This window comes from Astatotilapia calliptera, chromosome 4 (assembly GCF_964374335.1).
Source record: "Astatotilapia calliptera chromosome 4, fAstCal68.1, whole genome shotgun sequence".
Taxonomy (NCBI): domain Eukaryota; kingdom Metazoa; phylum Chordata; class Actinopteri; order Cichliformes; family Cichlidae; genus Astatotilapia; species Astatotilapia calliptera.
Genome location: NC_137425.1, coordinates 12,022,226 through 12,038,148, shown reverse-complemented (window position 1 = coordinate 12,038,148; position 15,923 = coordinate 12,022,226). Strand labels below are relative to the sequence as shown.

Here is a 15,923-nt window from a genome sequence, read left to right as displayed (position 1 = left end):
GTGCCTCGACTTGTATTTTGTAACCACACACAGAGGAGGGTTTTTTTTTTTAAAGCTTTTATTCAACTATATCCATTATCAGATTGCAGAATTGTCTTACAAATATAAAGACTATAGACTTGCACTCATAACTGATGTGAACTAATAATTTAATGTCCTTTTGGTATTTTGGCTTCTTTAGAGTTTTCTGAAGATGAGGCATTTGTAGTATTCTTCCATCTCAATCTAAAAGAAGGAAACATTACAAGTGTAAAAGACATGCTGCTGGGAGGTGGAATCGCCTCTAAGCCGAGATACATGACTTACTATCCGCTCCATACGCATCCCGTTCCCATAGGCCAGCTGTCTGAGCACGTCGATATCTGGAAGACCCCAGTCTGGATTCCTGTATGCAGCAGAACCAAACATGGTCCATATCTTATCCTAACAGCCAACCACATACACATATTACCAAATAGCTGCTACTCACATTTTTCGTAGCTCCTCATCCAGCTTTTCATTACAACTTGGTGTGATGATGCCATTAACAGCATACACCTGAGAAATGTTTTAATTTGACATCAGTTAGTAGGTTCAGGTTTATTTGTAGTGTAATTAACTATCATTACATACCCCATATGTTATCAAAAGGCCGTTTTGTTTGAGGATCTGTCCTGCTCCACTGAACACTCCCTGAGAAAATGATAAGTAAATAAAATACTGTGGGGATATATCTCAAGCTCTTCAGTTGATTTATAAGCAACCAGGCCTACCTGGGCTGTTTTGAAGGAGCTGTATTGCAGTAAATTAATGGAAATAATAACGTCACAGGAGTTGTGACTCAGTCCTGCCCATTTCTCCCACGGATCACTGGCATCCAGGTGAACAGGTGGTAGCACCGTCTTTGCTTGGGTTGCAGCAATATATGCCTTGATACTGCCAACAAGGTGTGTACGAGCTTCATTTTAGATTTAATGTCAAATCCATAGACTTCAACAAATCACTTGTTTAAATAGATCATTGATTTAACTGGAATATGTTCGTAAATCTTTCTGTCACACATAACTATACTGACACGTCAACATGGCAAGCACTTTCTGAAAGGCACAAACCTCTCTAGAGAATCCTCTTTGATGTCTGATGGCTGCCAAATGACAAAGGGCATCTTCTGAGCAAACCGTATGATATGCTGGCCAGTTCCAGAACCAAGCTCTAAAGCAAATAACTGCCTGTGTGACTGGCTCTCCAACACATCTTCGAGCACTGAACAAACACTCTCCCAGTTCCTTTCAGCCTGAGGAGACAGCAGCATGGCCTGAAGGAAAAAGAAAAGAAAAGATGTGTGCCTCTTTTATCTAGCATTGCACTCCCATGCATTGCATTGTTCTCTTAGCGGATGCTTCTTACCTTTTATTTGCACTGGCGATAAAGGCCAGTGGAGGGAATGGCATGTTGGTGGAAGACAGTAGCAGCAGATGGGTGGAGAGATTACCTGGTTAAGAGGATTTCCTTCATGCTCCTTCCCAGTGTCCAAGTGCCCAGCATTGGTACACTACAGGTAGGACATATGCACATGCACAGCAAATAATAGGACAGCTATAGTCTTGAGTCTACTTTGCTTGCAAGGAGCCAGTCCACTTTACATTTTTAAAGTGGTCTTGACCAATAATTCTCCAATTCTGACTTTTCACTCATTTACTATTTTTTTCTTTTCTTTTGTTAAGCCTTGTTAAGAAAGTCCAAACACAGGACCTCGGATCTGGATCTGACATGGTTTCGGGCTGAATCTGAGCCAGTGGTGTTGTGGATAATGTCAAAGCTGATGAATTCTGAACACAGCAAAATCCCTTCAGATGTTGATCCACTATGCAATTCCACCTGGAAAGCATGTGACTGTAACAGCTTAATTTTTGAGCATTAGAATGATCCCAACCACACTGCCAATGCAGTAAAGACACCTGGATGGAAAAACAGATAATGGAGCACTATGAGTCATTGCATGTCATTGAAGTGATAATGCTAGAGATGGAAAGATGAGACTGGACATATTATTATTATTATTATTATTATTATTATTATTATTCTTATTCTTATTATTCTTATTCTTATTCTTATTATTATTATTTTTTTTTCAAACTTACTTTCTTTCTGTCGCTCTCTCACGCACATTCATTGTCCCTTGTGGGCTCCCGTAGCAGTTGAATTGAGGTTTTTTAACAGTTCACGCAATGCATTGTGGGTAGGTCAGGAGTAGAGGGGACGCCATGTGCTTTTGAGGCAGAGGATCCGCTGGAAGGAGACGTGTGTGTGATAAATTTGTCTGTTTCTCAGAGAGAGGACCACCGGCTCCATTTACCGTCGGCATGTTCTGCACCAGCCGCTGCCTCCGCACCGCGCTGCGAGTCGCAGCCAGCACGCATCGGTACGTAACAGGCGGAGTACACCTGTATCCGAGTGTCTGCGGCTTCAAGGGCAGAGAGCCGGCCACTGCTGCCGCTTAATTTGGATGGAGAACACGATGTTGTCTTTTTAATTCGTCTAAAGACAGACGATGCGCGTTGTGTGAGCACAGAAATGAGTTTAGTGGTTTGCGGCTGTGTGCTAAGTAGGTTAGCCGACGTTAAGGGTTCCATCGCAGGCTTCAACTTGAACAACGTGACCAATTGAGCCCTGCTGTCCGACTAATGACACAAAACGCAGTATACCTTCATGGCTTCGTCTTAAAAAAAATCTAAGAGAAGCATGGCTTTGACCTTTTTTTTTTCTTGGTCAAATGGGACTTTTCTGGTATTTGACAGTAGTAAAAATACTCTGGGTGATTTTTTTAAAACATTTTTTATAGCTTGATAGGCTACATTACCCTGTTAAAACTGACTAGAGTTTTAACTGGGGTTTTTCGGGAGTCTTGAGACTTTCAATGCCATGTGTGTAAAAGAGGCAGTTGTGTCTTAAAACAGACATGTCCAGACTGTCAGCTGGAGATTTTATGATGTAAGCCACCATGGCTTGTCCTGGAGCGCTTCTCTCTCTTCATCCTTATCAGGACCTCTCAGCCAAAGCTGTAGTTTCCTCCAGTGTCGCCCTGGTTACATGGAGGCTGACTGCCCTTTGCACAACTATTTTTTTTATTTTTGTATTTATTAAATTTTTTTTTTTTGCCTGCAAGTACCCAGGGGTTTGTTTGGGGGTAAAGGGACTTAAATTTTGTAATCACAAGTAGAATGGGAAGCTTTGGGGGTGGGTTGTCCACATGCCTGACAATTTGTTGTAACCATCAGACACTATAAGTGCATCGTCTGCACATCCCTCATCCAACTGGTCTCCATGCAATCAATGAAGAGCAACTGCTCAGCTGAGCTGTCCACGTCTGTTATTGTGAAATTCCAAGTCTGAGATGTTTGAGAAGGCATGAAGAACCACCGTGCTGTCAGTTTTACTAACAGGACTGAGCTTCCTGCCCCCCTTCCACAGTGCATTTCTAGGTCTGCATACTTTCTTTGATTACAGTCCTGCATTCATAGAATAGCGAGGTTGCTAAACGATGATGGGTAACAAAGAAGATTGAGCTGATATATAACCTTTGTTATATAATGCAATTGTAACCTCAACAGGGAAGGTGTAACACAGAACGGGTAAATAAATTGCATCTGTGAGGGTTATAATTCAGTTGATATTATTATTGTACATTCTGCTTACATGAAACTTGATCGTGTTCCAAAGGTTTTCAAGTTGGATATTCGTGTTGCAGAGTGTACTTTTGTAATAAACCTACAATATTCCTGAAATCTGTCCTTACTGCCAGAATATAATGGTTGATTTCTTAGCTCACAGGTACTTGCCATAATGTCAACCAGTCCGGTGGCGCCAGTGTCCGGCAGCCTCGCCTCTGTCAGTGCGCCCCAGGGCAGCTGCGGCTACAATGTAGCTTGCCGTTGCCTGTGTGTGAATGACTGAATGTAGTGTAAAGCGCTTTGGGGTCCTTAGGGACTGAGTAAAGCGCTATACAAATGCAGGCCATTTACCATTTGTGCCATCTCGCATATAACATACAACAAATCTCTTCTTACTATTCTTACCAGGGATGCGTGACTCTCCAACCAAAGCTAGCCAGTACCTGCAGAATCCTGCCAAATCCTTTGTGGTGTGGTGTTTTTGTATAGCATTATTTGCTGATGCAAAACTGGAATTTCAGGGTTTTTGCTTGCCAAATTACCATAATTTGTTTGAGCTGTTAAACTGCAAAGCAATAAGCATAAAAGTGTCCTCCAGGTGAAATAAGAAAGCAAACCCATCTCATAGTAATAGCTACTGTCTTTACACAGTGAGAAGCTTGAGGGGTTATTTGGTGGTTTGCAAATTGAGACCATTAATTATGCATAAGTTAGGCAGTCTGCACTCTAAATGTAAGAAGGATTGTTTTGTAAAGCAGTAGACAAAGTCAAAATATGGCAGTGGATGATGCCAGGTGTGATCCACACCATACTGAATATGTGGATACAGTCTGCCGTTTAGCTAACCGCTTTTCACTTTCCCAGGCAACAGCTTCAACGGCAGACACCAGCCTTATGTGCTCTCAGACTTCTGAAAACCAGTCCAGCCTCGTCTTCAGATGCCATCGCCACCCCTCCTCTAGATGGAGCCCCCAAACAGTATTCCCCCAAAATCCAGCAGCTTGTCAGTGACATAGCCAGCCTCACCTTGTTAGAGGTGTCCGATCTCAACGAACTCCTCAAGGTTTGTGGGAAACCTAAAACCACAGTGCACTTTGTCTGAGCTTCTTGCTGTCCGTTTGTGTTAAATGTTGAGTGATAACTTGTTTGTCTTTACCACAGAAAACTCTGAACATTGAGAGTGTCGGAATGATGCCGATGGGGGCGATGGCGACATTAGCTGCTCCTGCAGCTCAGGTATTGATAATTGTTTTTAAAGGGAAGTTCTGAAGACTGCCTTATAAATCATTAATGGCTTAAGTAGCAACATACATCATTATTGTTCTTTTTCAGATGTCTAGCTTAAGAATTTAAAGCCACTCATAGTTGATGTGGCCAACGAGGCTCCGTGCGCACAGTTAAATGACCTCGATTGTGTTCCTTTTGCAACTAGGCTGCAGAGGAGGAGGTGGCACCAGCAAAGAAGGAGAAGACTCACTTTACAGTAAAATTGACAGAATTGAAAGCTGCTGAAAAAGTAAAGCTTATAAAGGAAGTGAAAAACTGCATCCAGGGCTTGAATCTGGTGCAGGTAAGTCTCACTGTTGGAGCTATTTAAGCGGGCTTATTGTAGCTTTTGGCAAAAAGCAGTGGGCCGGTGTTAGAATGTGAGATATAAAATGTTTATGAGATGATGCTTTGGAGGTAATAATATGCATATATTATTACATAATAGTCTGCAAAATCAGTCCAATTTATTTTGTGAATCAGTTTCAGCTGCTTTGGTGCAAATGAAAATCTCACTGCTGGTAGCATAAAACAGTACATGCAGTCCAGCTCATCCAGGATGACACATCCATTCGTGCTGTTATGAGTAGGTTTGCTATGTCTCCCAGCATGTTCTCAAGAGTGGTGAGGTGATGCAGGTGGGCTGTTACACAAGGAAGGCTGAACAGGGCTGTAGAAGGATATCAAGGGCATCAGTGTCTGCTCCTCTGAGCAAAGAATTGTCAGTCCTACTACATGACCTCCAGCAAGCTCGTCATGTGCATTCCTCTAAACAAACTGTCAGAGGGCACGTGGGTAGCATGGGTTGACGTCTTTTAGTGGGTCCTTTGCTCACAGAGGTTGTCTGTGGTGTTGGCTTTGCAGTGAACCTGTTGTCCCTTTATTTGCACCAAAGTGGGTGAAATGCATTCCCAACAGTTTCTAACTTGACAGATTGATATGAATTTGTTGTATTGTGGTGATCAAGTGTTCCTAATTTCTTTCTTTTTATTGTGAGCAGTAACTACAAGCAAACATTGTGTATAGTGTAATTTGCTTTGTCTGCAGTGTTAAAGCTTCTCAAAGCACAAATTTGTTAATTTCACTAATTGTTTTTTTTTTTCTCCGCCCTCTTTATTTGAAACAGGCTAAGAAACTAGTGGAGTCTCTTCCACAGGAAATCCGGGCCAACGTGTCCAAAGAAGAGGCAGAGAAATTAAAAGCAGCCCTGGAGGCAGCAGGTGGCACCGTGGAGTTGGAGTAGATCTCGTCTGCCCTTATGCCCACTGTTCGCCATCATTTTACTACTCATGCACTTCATCCTTGAGTTTATTTCTTTTTATTTGTTTTCTTTCCTCCCTTTTTTTTTTTTTTTTTTGTACGACAAAGACGTGGATCGTAAGAGAAATGGAAACAAATGCCTTCTGACATTAACGCCGTCCCCTTACAACGTCAGGTCGGGACGGCACAGCTGAGACTGAACTCTCCAGCACGCAGCCTTCGCAGATGTGCCGCCGCACTGTTTGGTGGTTCGCTTGTCTGATACACGTGTCACAAACAAGCTAAGGAGATTGGTTGGATGCAGAGTAACGCCTTTTTCAGACATGTAATGAATAACATTGCAGTAATGGCATTGTGTCAATCGGCGGTCATTGATCACATTAATGTTCCTCTGGTTTCTATCTGACCTTCCTGCGACAGACTGAGAGAACTTCTCTCTCTGTCATTGTTACAAAGAGCTGCATGTGCTGCGTGGTGTTGCAGAGAGAGCTGTACCCTACCCCCCCACATGCATGCTCTAAAAAGCTTTCTTCTGAATTAGGAAGAATGCTTGAATCATATTCCAAATTAGAAACGATGTAAACGTTTCTGCTTTTAATTGCATTCTCCTGTGAGCTGAGTAACTCGCCAAAGATGCATGCATAGTTGCTACGGTTGAAATTTATTGCGTCCAGAGGCGTGATCAGGGTGCTGATGGACACGAAACCATCACCACACCAAGATGCTGTCAGATCAATGGGAAGGAGCGCATGTCTGAAAGAGGCTGAAATTACTTTGTAATTCTTTGTGTTTAATCTTCTCACAAGGTTAAATCTTGTGGTTTCCAGGTTGATACAGATGACTGATGTTGAGGAGCACCAGATACTGTGTGTAGTTCAGAGAATGGCAGGGTTGAGTCCAGATAAATCTCATTGAAATGTTAATAATGTGATTAAAGTTGAAATAATTATTGGTCGTGTGGCTGAATTTATGGAAAACTTGATGAGTGTAATCAAGATTTCATGTGTGCTGTGTTGACTGAACATTTATAGTGGAACAGTGAATTTCACTAGATAATGCTTTACTGCGGTTGTCCACCAGAGGTCTTAATAACGCTGGATAACAGCACTTGCATGTCATTTTGTTTCTGAGTAAACCTTAGTGTTGAAATGAACAGAAATGAGTAGGTTTTCCTAAAAGAGGGAAAAAAGCTTCAGTATCTGTGATGATGTATGATTTGGAGAGAAAGTAATTTACGCCATTTACACTAACTGGACACTTAATTAGGTATACCTTCCTCTGAACCCCTTTTGCCTTCGGAACAAAAAACGGTTTTCATGAATCTGTGCAAACTCTACTTTTAGTTCCCTGCTCTTAGCTGGCATAAGTGGCAACCAGTGTGGTCTTGTGCTGCTGTAACCCATGTGCATCAAGGTCTGATTTGTTCACAGATGCTCTTCTGCATACCTTGGTTGTAACAAGTGGTTGTTTAAATTATTGTTGCTGTCCTATCAGATGAAAGGAGACACTCATTCTCTTCTGACATCTCACACTGAGATGTCAGAAGAGACCTTAGAGATGGTCGTGTGAGAAAACCCCAGCAGATCAGCAGTTAAGTACTCGGTCCAGCCCAGCTGTCATTACGAGCTATGTCACTTTCAAAGTCCTTTTAAATCTGCTTTTCATTCTGCCCATTTAATGTCTACATGCATTTAGTTGCTGTAGGTAGACAGTCTTATTTTGTCTGCAACTACTTGGAAAAACAGATTAAAAAAAAAAGTCAGCATGTAAAGAAGAAAAATTATACACAGTTATTTTAAAACTAGTGTTGGACTGCTTTTCCTCTTGGAGAATCTGTCTCTTCAATGGGGTTCACATAAGGAACATAAACTGCTAACCCTGCACAAAATCACCTGCAGACTGCTGACTGTAAAAAGAAAAACCTGAAGAATATAAACAATTTCTGATTAATTATAGTTATAGGAGAAGGTGAGGAGTCAGGTGCTTTGTACTTATGGACACTAGAGGTTGCAAGGACATACATGTCAAGAAGTATGTAGAGAACATTGAAGGGGCTCAATTTCATACCTGCTATCATGGCAGTATAATGTTAATATAACAGTTTTTTATAGTGCTTTTTCCCAGTAGATATGTTGGCTAGTTGTTTTAATCAAGTAGTCTCAGCAATTTTTTGTAACTGAAGCATCAGGAAGGATTCAGGACCTGGGAACTGATGTGTTTTTAGCACAAAGAGTGCTGAGGATAAACAGTGGAGTATTTCACTCCTGTTGGATTGGTGAATATTCTGGGCTTATTGATCCTTTTGGGCTCCTGTATCGGTCCAGGTGTTGAAGATTGCTCTTATATCGTTTCACTGGTGGAATATTCCACTTTGATCCTGGGTGGAAGAAGCTTATCATTGGGGGAATATAATTAATGGGAAATCCCTAATGGTGAAACACCACAAGTAGAAGGATCGAGTGATTTCATTAACTCTGTTTCATTCCCCGATGAAGGTATGTGTGCCAAATCATGACGGAGTTTTGCTTTTAGTTTTTTTTAAGGTTAAACCTAAATGTAAATTTTAGTGCTTTGATAATTTAACATGTTTAGTTTTTATGTCAACACTCGGACTTAATCTATCGTGACACATCTAAATCTTAGAGAGAATACAGTCTGTTTTTACATCTGTCACAAGAACAAATGCAAAGCACAGATGGAGAGCAGGAAGAATGAAGACAGATGTGTACAGATGAAACATGAGAAAGAGCAACGCAACATAAGTGATTAAAAACTCTGTGAAGAACATGTGAAAGAAATGGCTTGTCATCCAGTTTTCCTACAGTGAGGAGGGAAAACCCTTTAGTCCTGATGAGAGTCGTAGAAAATTGTCCTGGAGAATGAAAATGATACTTTGCTGTGTTAGTGATGATGGCTTCTGGCTGGGTCATAGCATTGCAAGCCTGGCCTGGACTGCTGAAGGAAGTCACCACATCAAATCAGTCGCAGGTTTCATTTTAACTCACTTTATGATAAAAACAAAATCCAGCTGTATGCAATTTAATGCAGCAATTTAGCATAAAGCAGAGGGCAGCAGCATATCACTCTCCTACACTTCAAGTGACTGAGGTCAGCCTACGGTCCACCAACTGCAGACATCCAGCATCAATGCAATATAACATCCATATAGACCTAACTCCTAGTTGGTTCTTGTTATTTAATCTCAGTGTACCCTTAAAGATTTGGATTCATGTGCAGTAGATTAATGTCTGCAGTCTGACTTGATTGCAATCTCAACCGGTGTAGCTACAGCCAGCAGAAAATAATGGAGCAGGCCTGCAATAAATCCTATCAACCATGAAGGTTAAGCCTGTTGTTCATTCAACTTCATTTTTATTCTGGACCTTGCAGTTATCGTTTTGCCCATCTCATTTATTTCACAGACGGTAGGCCAAATTGCAACCACCCCCAATCTGATCAAACAGCTCCCTAAAAGAGGCCCAACAACAACAACTCATGTTAAAGCATTAGACAGAAACCTAAATCTCAGTTCTGACTATTGCTAGCTGTCATTACCCATTCCTGCCTGTGTCTGCTCACATCTTACCTTTGCTCCAACTTGGAGTGGGTATCCAGTTGCTGTTTGTATCATCTGTCATGAGTGCCCCCCCTCTGAGTCAGCCCAAGTGCTGCTGTGCCAGGCTGGTCATTCATAGCACTCATTTAAAATCATGTCATGTTCAACAACCCAGACGGTTGCATTAGCTGTAGAAACTTTCAGAAAAGTATAAAAATAATAAATAATGTTGCTGTGCATCACTGACCCATTGTTCAAAATGTTGTAACCTTGTAACCTTTTGTGCTTATGACCTGAAGTCTGAATGCTATAATTAGACAAATCTATCCTTGACAAATATTTGTTTAAACTTCGAGACCTTTGCTCCATGTCAGTGTGTCGGCCACAATTTCAAAACTACAGCAGCGGTCAAGCCCGCTTACTATTTTTATATTGGTCACGTACACTTTCTCCCATGAACCAGCTGCACCCCTCTTCTTCTTGGCACACAAACATGGAGTAAGTACAGAGGGACACTCATTATATTTGTCTGTCCACTGCTTCAAAAGAAACAAAAATACAGATTTACATTGAGATGACTCCCGTCGACTTTTAAGATGAATTGTGGCCACGCATCACCAGAAGTGCTGAGGGGAAAAACGATGAAAGGAGCACCCTCGGGCAAAGTTGTCCTTTGAGCCTCTGAGAAGTCGACCCTTTGGTTTTTTCCCCCTCTAGAGTTTGCCTCACTGACAGCATGCAGGAGAACCGTGTCTCTCGTTGGTATTTTGGTGGGGTCTCGTCCAGTGCAGCAGCCTGTGTAACCCATCCACTGGATTTGATAAAGGTAAATTATAGAGCTTATCGAATTTGAATTAACACCAGAGCACAATCCTTCCATTCGGCAGAGACAAAATAGATCCAGATAGGCCTCACTGATGTGTCTATTTTGGCTATTTTGGTTTTCTATTTACTTGCTGATGATAAAATTTGGAATAATGTGTTGTAGCAATATTCATTTTAGCAGTTTCTTAGAATTTCACTTGGCTATTATGCAGCCAAATTGCCTTTATATTGGCAATCATTAGGCTTGCTTTGATTCCTTAAGGTGCTTTAAATGATAGTAACATTTGTAGTGTATGTTTAGTGGCACAGTTTTTTATTTCTTGCAGCTATTATCCACTTATTGCATTGGTTTTCTTTAATTTAGGATGCGGACTGAATGGTGCTGGTAATATTAGAGCGTGAGATATATTTTCAGACTAGATATTAACGGTTTTAAAGACAGGAACCTTACATATATCTAAGGCCAATTCTCACTAAAAGTGCCACTGACTCTTAGTGTTGCTTCCTTATGGTTGCTTCCAGGTCCACTTGCAAACACAGCAGGAAGTGAGGATGAGGATGATTGGGATGACTCTTAACGTAGTGAGAAGAGAGGGTTTTCTGGCTCTCTACAGCGGGCTCACTGCTTCCCTCTGCCGGCAGGTCAAAAACAACACTCATTTCCAAAAAACCTTTATCAGCCGCACACTCTTCCTCTCTTTGACATAGCTGTTTTTATTTATTCATTTGTCCAGATGACATATTCTTTGTCACGATTTGCCATTTACGAGACCGTCAGGGATAAGATGAAGAGAAAAAATAAAGGTCCTATGCCTTTCCACCAGAAAGTCCTCCTGGGTGCCTTTGGAGGTAAATGGTGGAAAATAGCTTACATTTTATTTAAAGATGTTGTTTCATTTTATACTTAAAATTGCATTTAAAGATGTTGTTTTTCCTTCATCAGGTTTTACAGGTGGTTTCATTGGGACCCCAACTGACCTGGTGAATGTAAGGTGAGATACAGTGTTCATGTCTTTGTATCTGTTTGCACTTCACATGTAGAATCGAATGTATTTTTGTGGTTCACCACATAAAAGTCATAGTTTATATTTTATAGTTCAGTGCATCCACTACATTGCTGTTTAAGGTCTAAATTTGCTGTCATTCCAGCCGTGAGATAAAAGTGATTCATTTTGTTGTCACAATGCTTTAATAGTTATAATAATTCTATGAATATTTAATATACATTTAAATGGAGATTAAATTGAAACTGAATCATGAAACATATTACTAATAAAAGCCTACATTTATTTTTAGTTTGTTCTGGTCCATTTAAGTGGCCGTTTTATTATCTTGAGCATTTTAAAAATGTTGTTTATAACTTTTGGGGTTTTGCGGTTTCTGTCCACTGTACTTTTGTGCGAGTGCTTGATGACCAAAAAACAAACAATAATAGAAAAAGAAAAATACCAAAAAGTAACAAAGGATACACGAACACGGATCACTTCATTAGGTACACCTGTCCAACTGCTCATCACAAATATCTCATCAGCCAATTACATGAGAGGAACTCAGTGCATTTAGACATGTAGACGTGATCAAGATGACCTGCTGAAGTTCAAAGAGAACATCAAAATGAGGAAGAATGGTGACAGAAGCGACTTTGAAGGTGGTATGGTTGTTGCTGCCAGATAGGCTAGTCGGAGTATTTCAGGGACTGTTGATCTTCAAGTAATTCATTGTATTGGATAGTCGCTACATAGGCCTTTACCAGAGTTGCCTCAGTTGTGCCGACTGGGAGCTTGGGCTGTTTTACCCTGTGCTTCTTAGGTTATTCTTTGCCTTTGGAGGAGCCACACTAAACCAGAGTTCATAGAATGGTTAAAGACACTGCTTCCTGTGAATCACTGATGGTAAGGAATAATAACTGTCAAGGAAAGTTTCAGCAAGAGTGGATTGAGGTTGCAGAGAAAACAAAGGACAGAATCTAACAGACAGTTGCCCTTTCTCTTTTGTGCGTCTGCTAAGTTTTACACAACCCCTTATTTATTTTGTTCTTAGTACTTGGATACTTTTCTGTCTTTGTATTTCTCCTTACTGATTGCACAGATGTAACCATGTCCAGTGTATGCTATTTTGTGTTTTGATTGTTATGAAAATTGAAAATAAATAAAAGAAAAAAAATGGGCAACAGAAGGTTGGAAAAATGTCTGGTCTGATGACTTTTTCCGCTTTGACATTTGGATAGTAGGGTCAGAATTTGTCATAAACAACAGGAAAACATTGATTCATCCTGGTATCATCATGCTGCTGCTTGTGGTGCAAACGTTGGGATCCCTATTACCAGCTGAGCATCATTTAAATGCCACAGGCAGCCTGAATATTGTTGCTGAACATGTCCAGCACGCACTGTATCAAAAAGGCCTCCAGGGCTCATTTGGGATGTGGTGGAACAGGAGATGCAGATCATAGATGTGCAACTGACAAATCTGCAGCAACTGACATGGTGCTATCTTGTCAATGCCATGAAGGCAGTTCTGAATGCAAAAGGGGTCAAACGTGGTACTATCTAACAAAGTGTCTGTGAGTGTATATATATTTCTAAACACAAGTTAAGGGGTTAAGGGGTTTCTAACATAACATCCAAAGTAGGTACCTGTAGAAATGTTGTGAAGTGAAAGGAAGATAGCTGGGGAAAGTACAAACTACACAAAAAAAAAAGTTGTGGTGGCATAAAAGCCTTCCAATTTTAGATGGTCAATTTTCCCAGAGTGCAGAAGCAAGACAATCAGTGTTAAGGCTGCACGTGCTGACAGACAACCGGCTTTGAAATCTCTCATCTTTACAGAATGCAGAATGACGTCAAGATGGCAGCAGAGTTCAGAAGAAAGTAAGTGCACGAAAAATGGGAATACATCCTGAATCATAATTACAGACAATTATAGTTCTTTCCAAATAACCATATTGTAAGATAGTTTTTTCCCTTTTTACAGTTATGCTCATGTGTTTGATGGGCTCTTACGTGTCTGTAAGGAAGGTAAAGTCCATAAAAGCTTCTACCATTAAACGTACCATTAAAGCTTTATTTTTATTTCCTTTGTATGTTCTGTCACAAGTTTAAAATCCACAATCCTTAAACTCAAGAGAACAAATACTGACTAAAGATTTCTTTACAATGTTCATCCTTCTGAAATGTGCTTTTTAGAGGGGCTGAGGAAACTGTTTTCTGGTGCTTCAATGGCTTCTTCGAGAGGTGCACTGGTGTCTGTTGGACAGGTAAAGTCATAAACTGCCCTACAAGACAACAGTGACTGCAAATATAGTGAAACTGTGAATTTTTGAGCAGTAACAGCAAACTGTAAGACAGAACCATAATGGCCTTAATGTTATAATTTTTATGCCCAACAATTATTGCCATAAATAAATCTGTAATGGCTAAATATGCAGATAGTCAGCTGATTAAACTGTGTTTATTCAGTTTTTCTTAGCTTGTTATGTAGGGAAATATATTTTAGAGGCTACGCATAAAGTTCAATTAAAAAAATCTATACATTTAAATGTTGGTATTTTTTAAATTTTAAAATCAGTCAGTATAATCCTAAAAGTTATACTGCATGTAATTATCATGCAAAATGCCAAAATTCTGAATACTGCTCAGACCAGTAAGTGCTGTCAAAGAAATTCCTTTTTCTCTGGCAAAGAGAAACTACCAGTTGGAGACAATCATGATCACTAACGAGATGTTAACAGGCCTTGGTGTTGTTAAGTTAGTAAAAACATTGTAGGGCCTTCAGCGTCACTTATTAAGATTTAAGTGAGCGTATGTAAATGTTTGAGCCTGTGTGTATACTTTTGACCCTGCATGGATTGGAGGAAATCCTAATAAATTAAAACTTGTGCATCCAATTCTTGTTTTTTAATGTCTTTAAAGATCTATGCACAATCATTCCACCCTGGAGAAAGAAAACTTCAAAGAAATCATTAAAGGCCCTAAATCACCATGACATTTATGCCCATGTTGAGTACCCACGAACTTCTGACCACAACTGTATATCCACTGTGTAGTTTGCTCTTGTTCTGTGGCAGGAAGGACACAGATTAGCCTGCAGCATTTAAACCAAAACTACATTTTGGGTTTTAGGTCTATTTCACTGATATTTTTTTTAAGTATTTTCTTGGAAATTATACACTTCTTTAAAAAATAAAGAAACAAAACAGAAAGCCATAAATGCGAGCCAACTTACGCAGCACATGTGTGTTTTGCTCCTGCAGCTCGCCTGCTACGACCAGTCCAAAGAGTTGGTTCTGGCTACTGGTTACTTGACTGACAACATCTTCACTCACTTCCTGGCGAGTGTGTTTGCAGTAAGTGACTCACGTCTGTCATAGCATAGCAAGACAAACATCACATGATTTTCTGAAATAAGCCCTCTGTTCTTGCGCAGGGTGGCTCTGCTACAATCCTCTGTCAACCACTGGATGTTGTTAAAACAAGATTAATGAATTCAGAAGTTCAGTATGGGGTGAGTGTCTTTAAAATGACTTTTCCTGTTATCTGGTTTTGCAGGAGAGTTTGGCTTATTTAGGTCTCTGAGTTCTCCCGCCCTCATCACTCTGATGTTATGTATGTTTTATTCATTGGTTATGGGGAAAATGACACAGCTTGGCATGTCTCTTGTGTGTTTTGTCTCCTTGTTGCAGAGTGTGTCTCACTGCTTAACAGAAACAGCAAAGCTGGGGCCGAATGCGTTCTACAAGGTGGATGTCACATTCACGCAGACATGATGTTTTATACAGCTCTTTCTAATTATGTGCTGTAGTAACCTACAGAGTATTAAGACACTGAAATAGTGCTTTGATTTGTGTCCAGGGTCTTGTTCCTGCAGCTATCCGCCTCATCCCTCACACAGTCTTAACCTTCATTTTCCTCGAGCAGCTGAAGCAGCATTTTGGTGAGATGGTCATTACCTGAGGGTGCCATAAGATAGTTTTCCTACGACCACGGCTATTCCTTCAGGATTTTAGTGGCCCTCCATGCTGCACAGGTTGATCTCGACAAACTGAGCTGGGGTTGAGTGGAACCCTCAAAAGTCCGAGACGGAAAGAGAATCTTCATGCTACGTTTTTCCATCCATAACACATAATCAAAACAACTTGTGTAATAACACCCAAAGCTCCAGACAAAAACGTGGTGATGAAACGTGGTGTTTCTTAAAAACGGAGACGGTTTAAATTATTTACATTCACCACTGTGCTACTTCACTTGTCATGAACTGTGCAACTATAAATATCACCTAAGGTTATATAAGGCTAATAAAGTAATAAATGGATTTCCATTAAATTCAAAACTGTCTCTTGAATGAATATCCTGAACCTGACAAATGAAT

At 40.4% G+C, this 15,923-nt stretch overlaps 3 protein-coding genes across 3 annotated transcripts; 2 read left to right on the top strand and 1 right to left on the bottom strand.

Annotated features, from left to right (window-relative positions):
* Positions 1-132: 132 nt before the first annotated feature.
* Positions 133-1,526, bottom strand: LOC113020625 (methyltransferase-like 26 B). The gene is made up of 7 exons (XM_026164745.2): positions 1,387-1,526; positions 1,092-1,294; positions 753-915; positions 613-672; positions 470-537; positions 307-385; positions 133-225 (listed from the first exon to the last, which is right to left on the bottom strand). The coding sequence occupies exons 2-7, from the start codon at positions 1,289-1,291 to the stop codon at positions 178-180; spliced, it is 618 nt and encodes a 205-aa protein (XP_026020530.1). The 5' UTR covers positions 1,292-1,294; positions 1,387-1,526; the 3' UTR covers positions 133-177.
* Positions 1,527-2,174: 648 nt separating this feature from the next.
* On the top strand, positions 2,175-7,125 carry mrpl12 (mitochondrial ribosomal protein L12). The gene is made up of 5 exons (XM_026164746.2): positions 2,175-2,401; positions 4,515-4,713; positions 4,812-4,886; positions 5,083-5,220; positions 6,043-7,125. Exons 1-5 carry the CDS (start codon positions 2,343-2,345, stop codon positions 6,157-6,159), a joined length of 588 nt encoding a protein of 195 aa, XP_026020531.1. The 5' UTR covers positions 2,175-2,342; the 3' UTR covers positions 6,160-7,125.
* A 2,997-nt stretch (positions 7,126-10,122) lies between these two features.
* Positions 10,123-15,884, top strand: slc25a10a (solute carrier family 25 member 10a). Its single transcript, XM_026164744.2, has 11 exons — positions 10,123-10,558; positions 11,080-11,199; positions 11,292-11,406; positions 11,501-11,549; positions 13,385-13,426; positions 13,530-13,573; positions 13,742-13,812; positions 14,809-14,901; positions 14,982-15,059; positions 15,238-15,294; positions 15,407-15,884. Exons 1-11 carry the CDS (start codon positions 10,469-10,471, stop codon positions 15,506-15,508), a joined length of 861 nt encoding a protein of 286 aa, XP_026020529.1. The 5' UTR covers positions 10,123-10,468; the 3' UTR covers positions 15,509-15,884.
* Positions 15,885-15,923: the final 39 nt, after the last annotated feature.

Coding starts and splice junctions, on each gene's coding strand:
- LOC113020625 (XM_026164745.2), bottom strand. CDS start 1,291: ATGCTGCTGTCTCCTCAGGCTGAAAGGAACTGGGAGAGTGTTTGTTCA. Junction 386..469: donor GATGAGGAGCTACGAAAAAT/GTGAGTAGCAGC, acceptor TGCTGCATACAG/GAATCCAGACTGGGGTCTTC. Junction 226..306: donor GGATGCGTATGGAGCGGATA/GTAAGTCATGTA, acceptor TCCTTCTTTTAG/ATTGAGATGGAAGAATACTA.
- mrpl12 (XM_026164746.2), top strand. CDS start 2,343: ATGTTCTGCACCAGCCGCTGCCTCCGCACCGCGCTGCGAGTCGCAGCC. Junction 2,402..4,514: donor GTCGCAGCCAGCACGCATCG/GTACGTAACAGG, acceptor TCACTTTCCCAG/GCAACAGCTTCAACGGCAGA. Junction 4,714..4,811: donor ATCTCAACGAACTCCTCAAG/GTTTGTGGGAAA, acceptor TCTTTACCACAG/AAAACTCTGAACATTGAGAG.
- slc25a10a (XM_026164744.2), top strand. CDS start 10,469: ATGCAGGAGAACCGTGTCTCTCGTTGGTATTTTGGTGGGGTCTCGTCC. Junction 11,200..11,291: donor CTGCTTCCCTCTGCCGGCAG/GTCAAAAACAAC, acceptor TCATTTGTCCAG/ATGACATATTCTTTGTCACG. Junction 11,550..13,384: donor ACTGACCTGGTGAATGTAAG/GTGAGATACAGT, acceptor TCATCTTTACAG/AATGCAGAATGACGTCAAGA.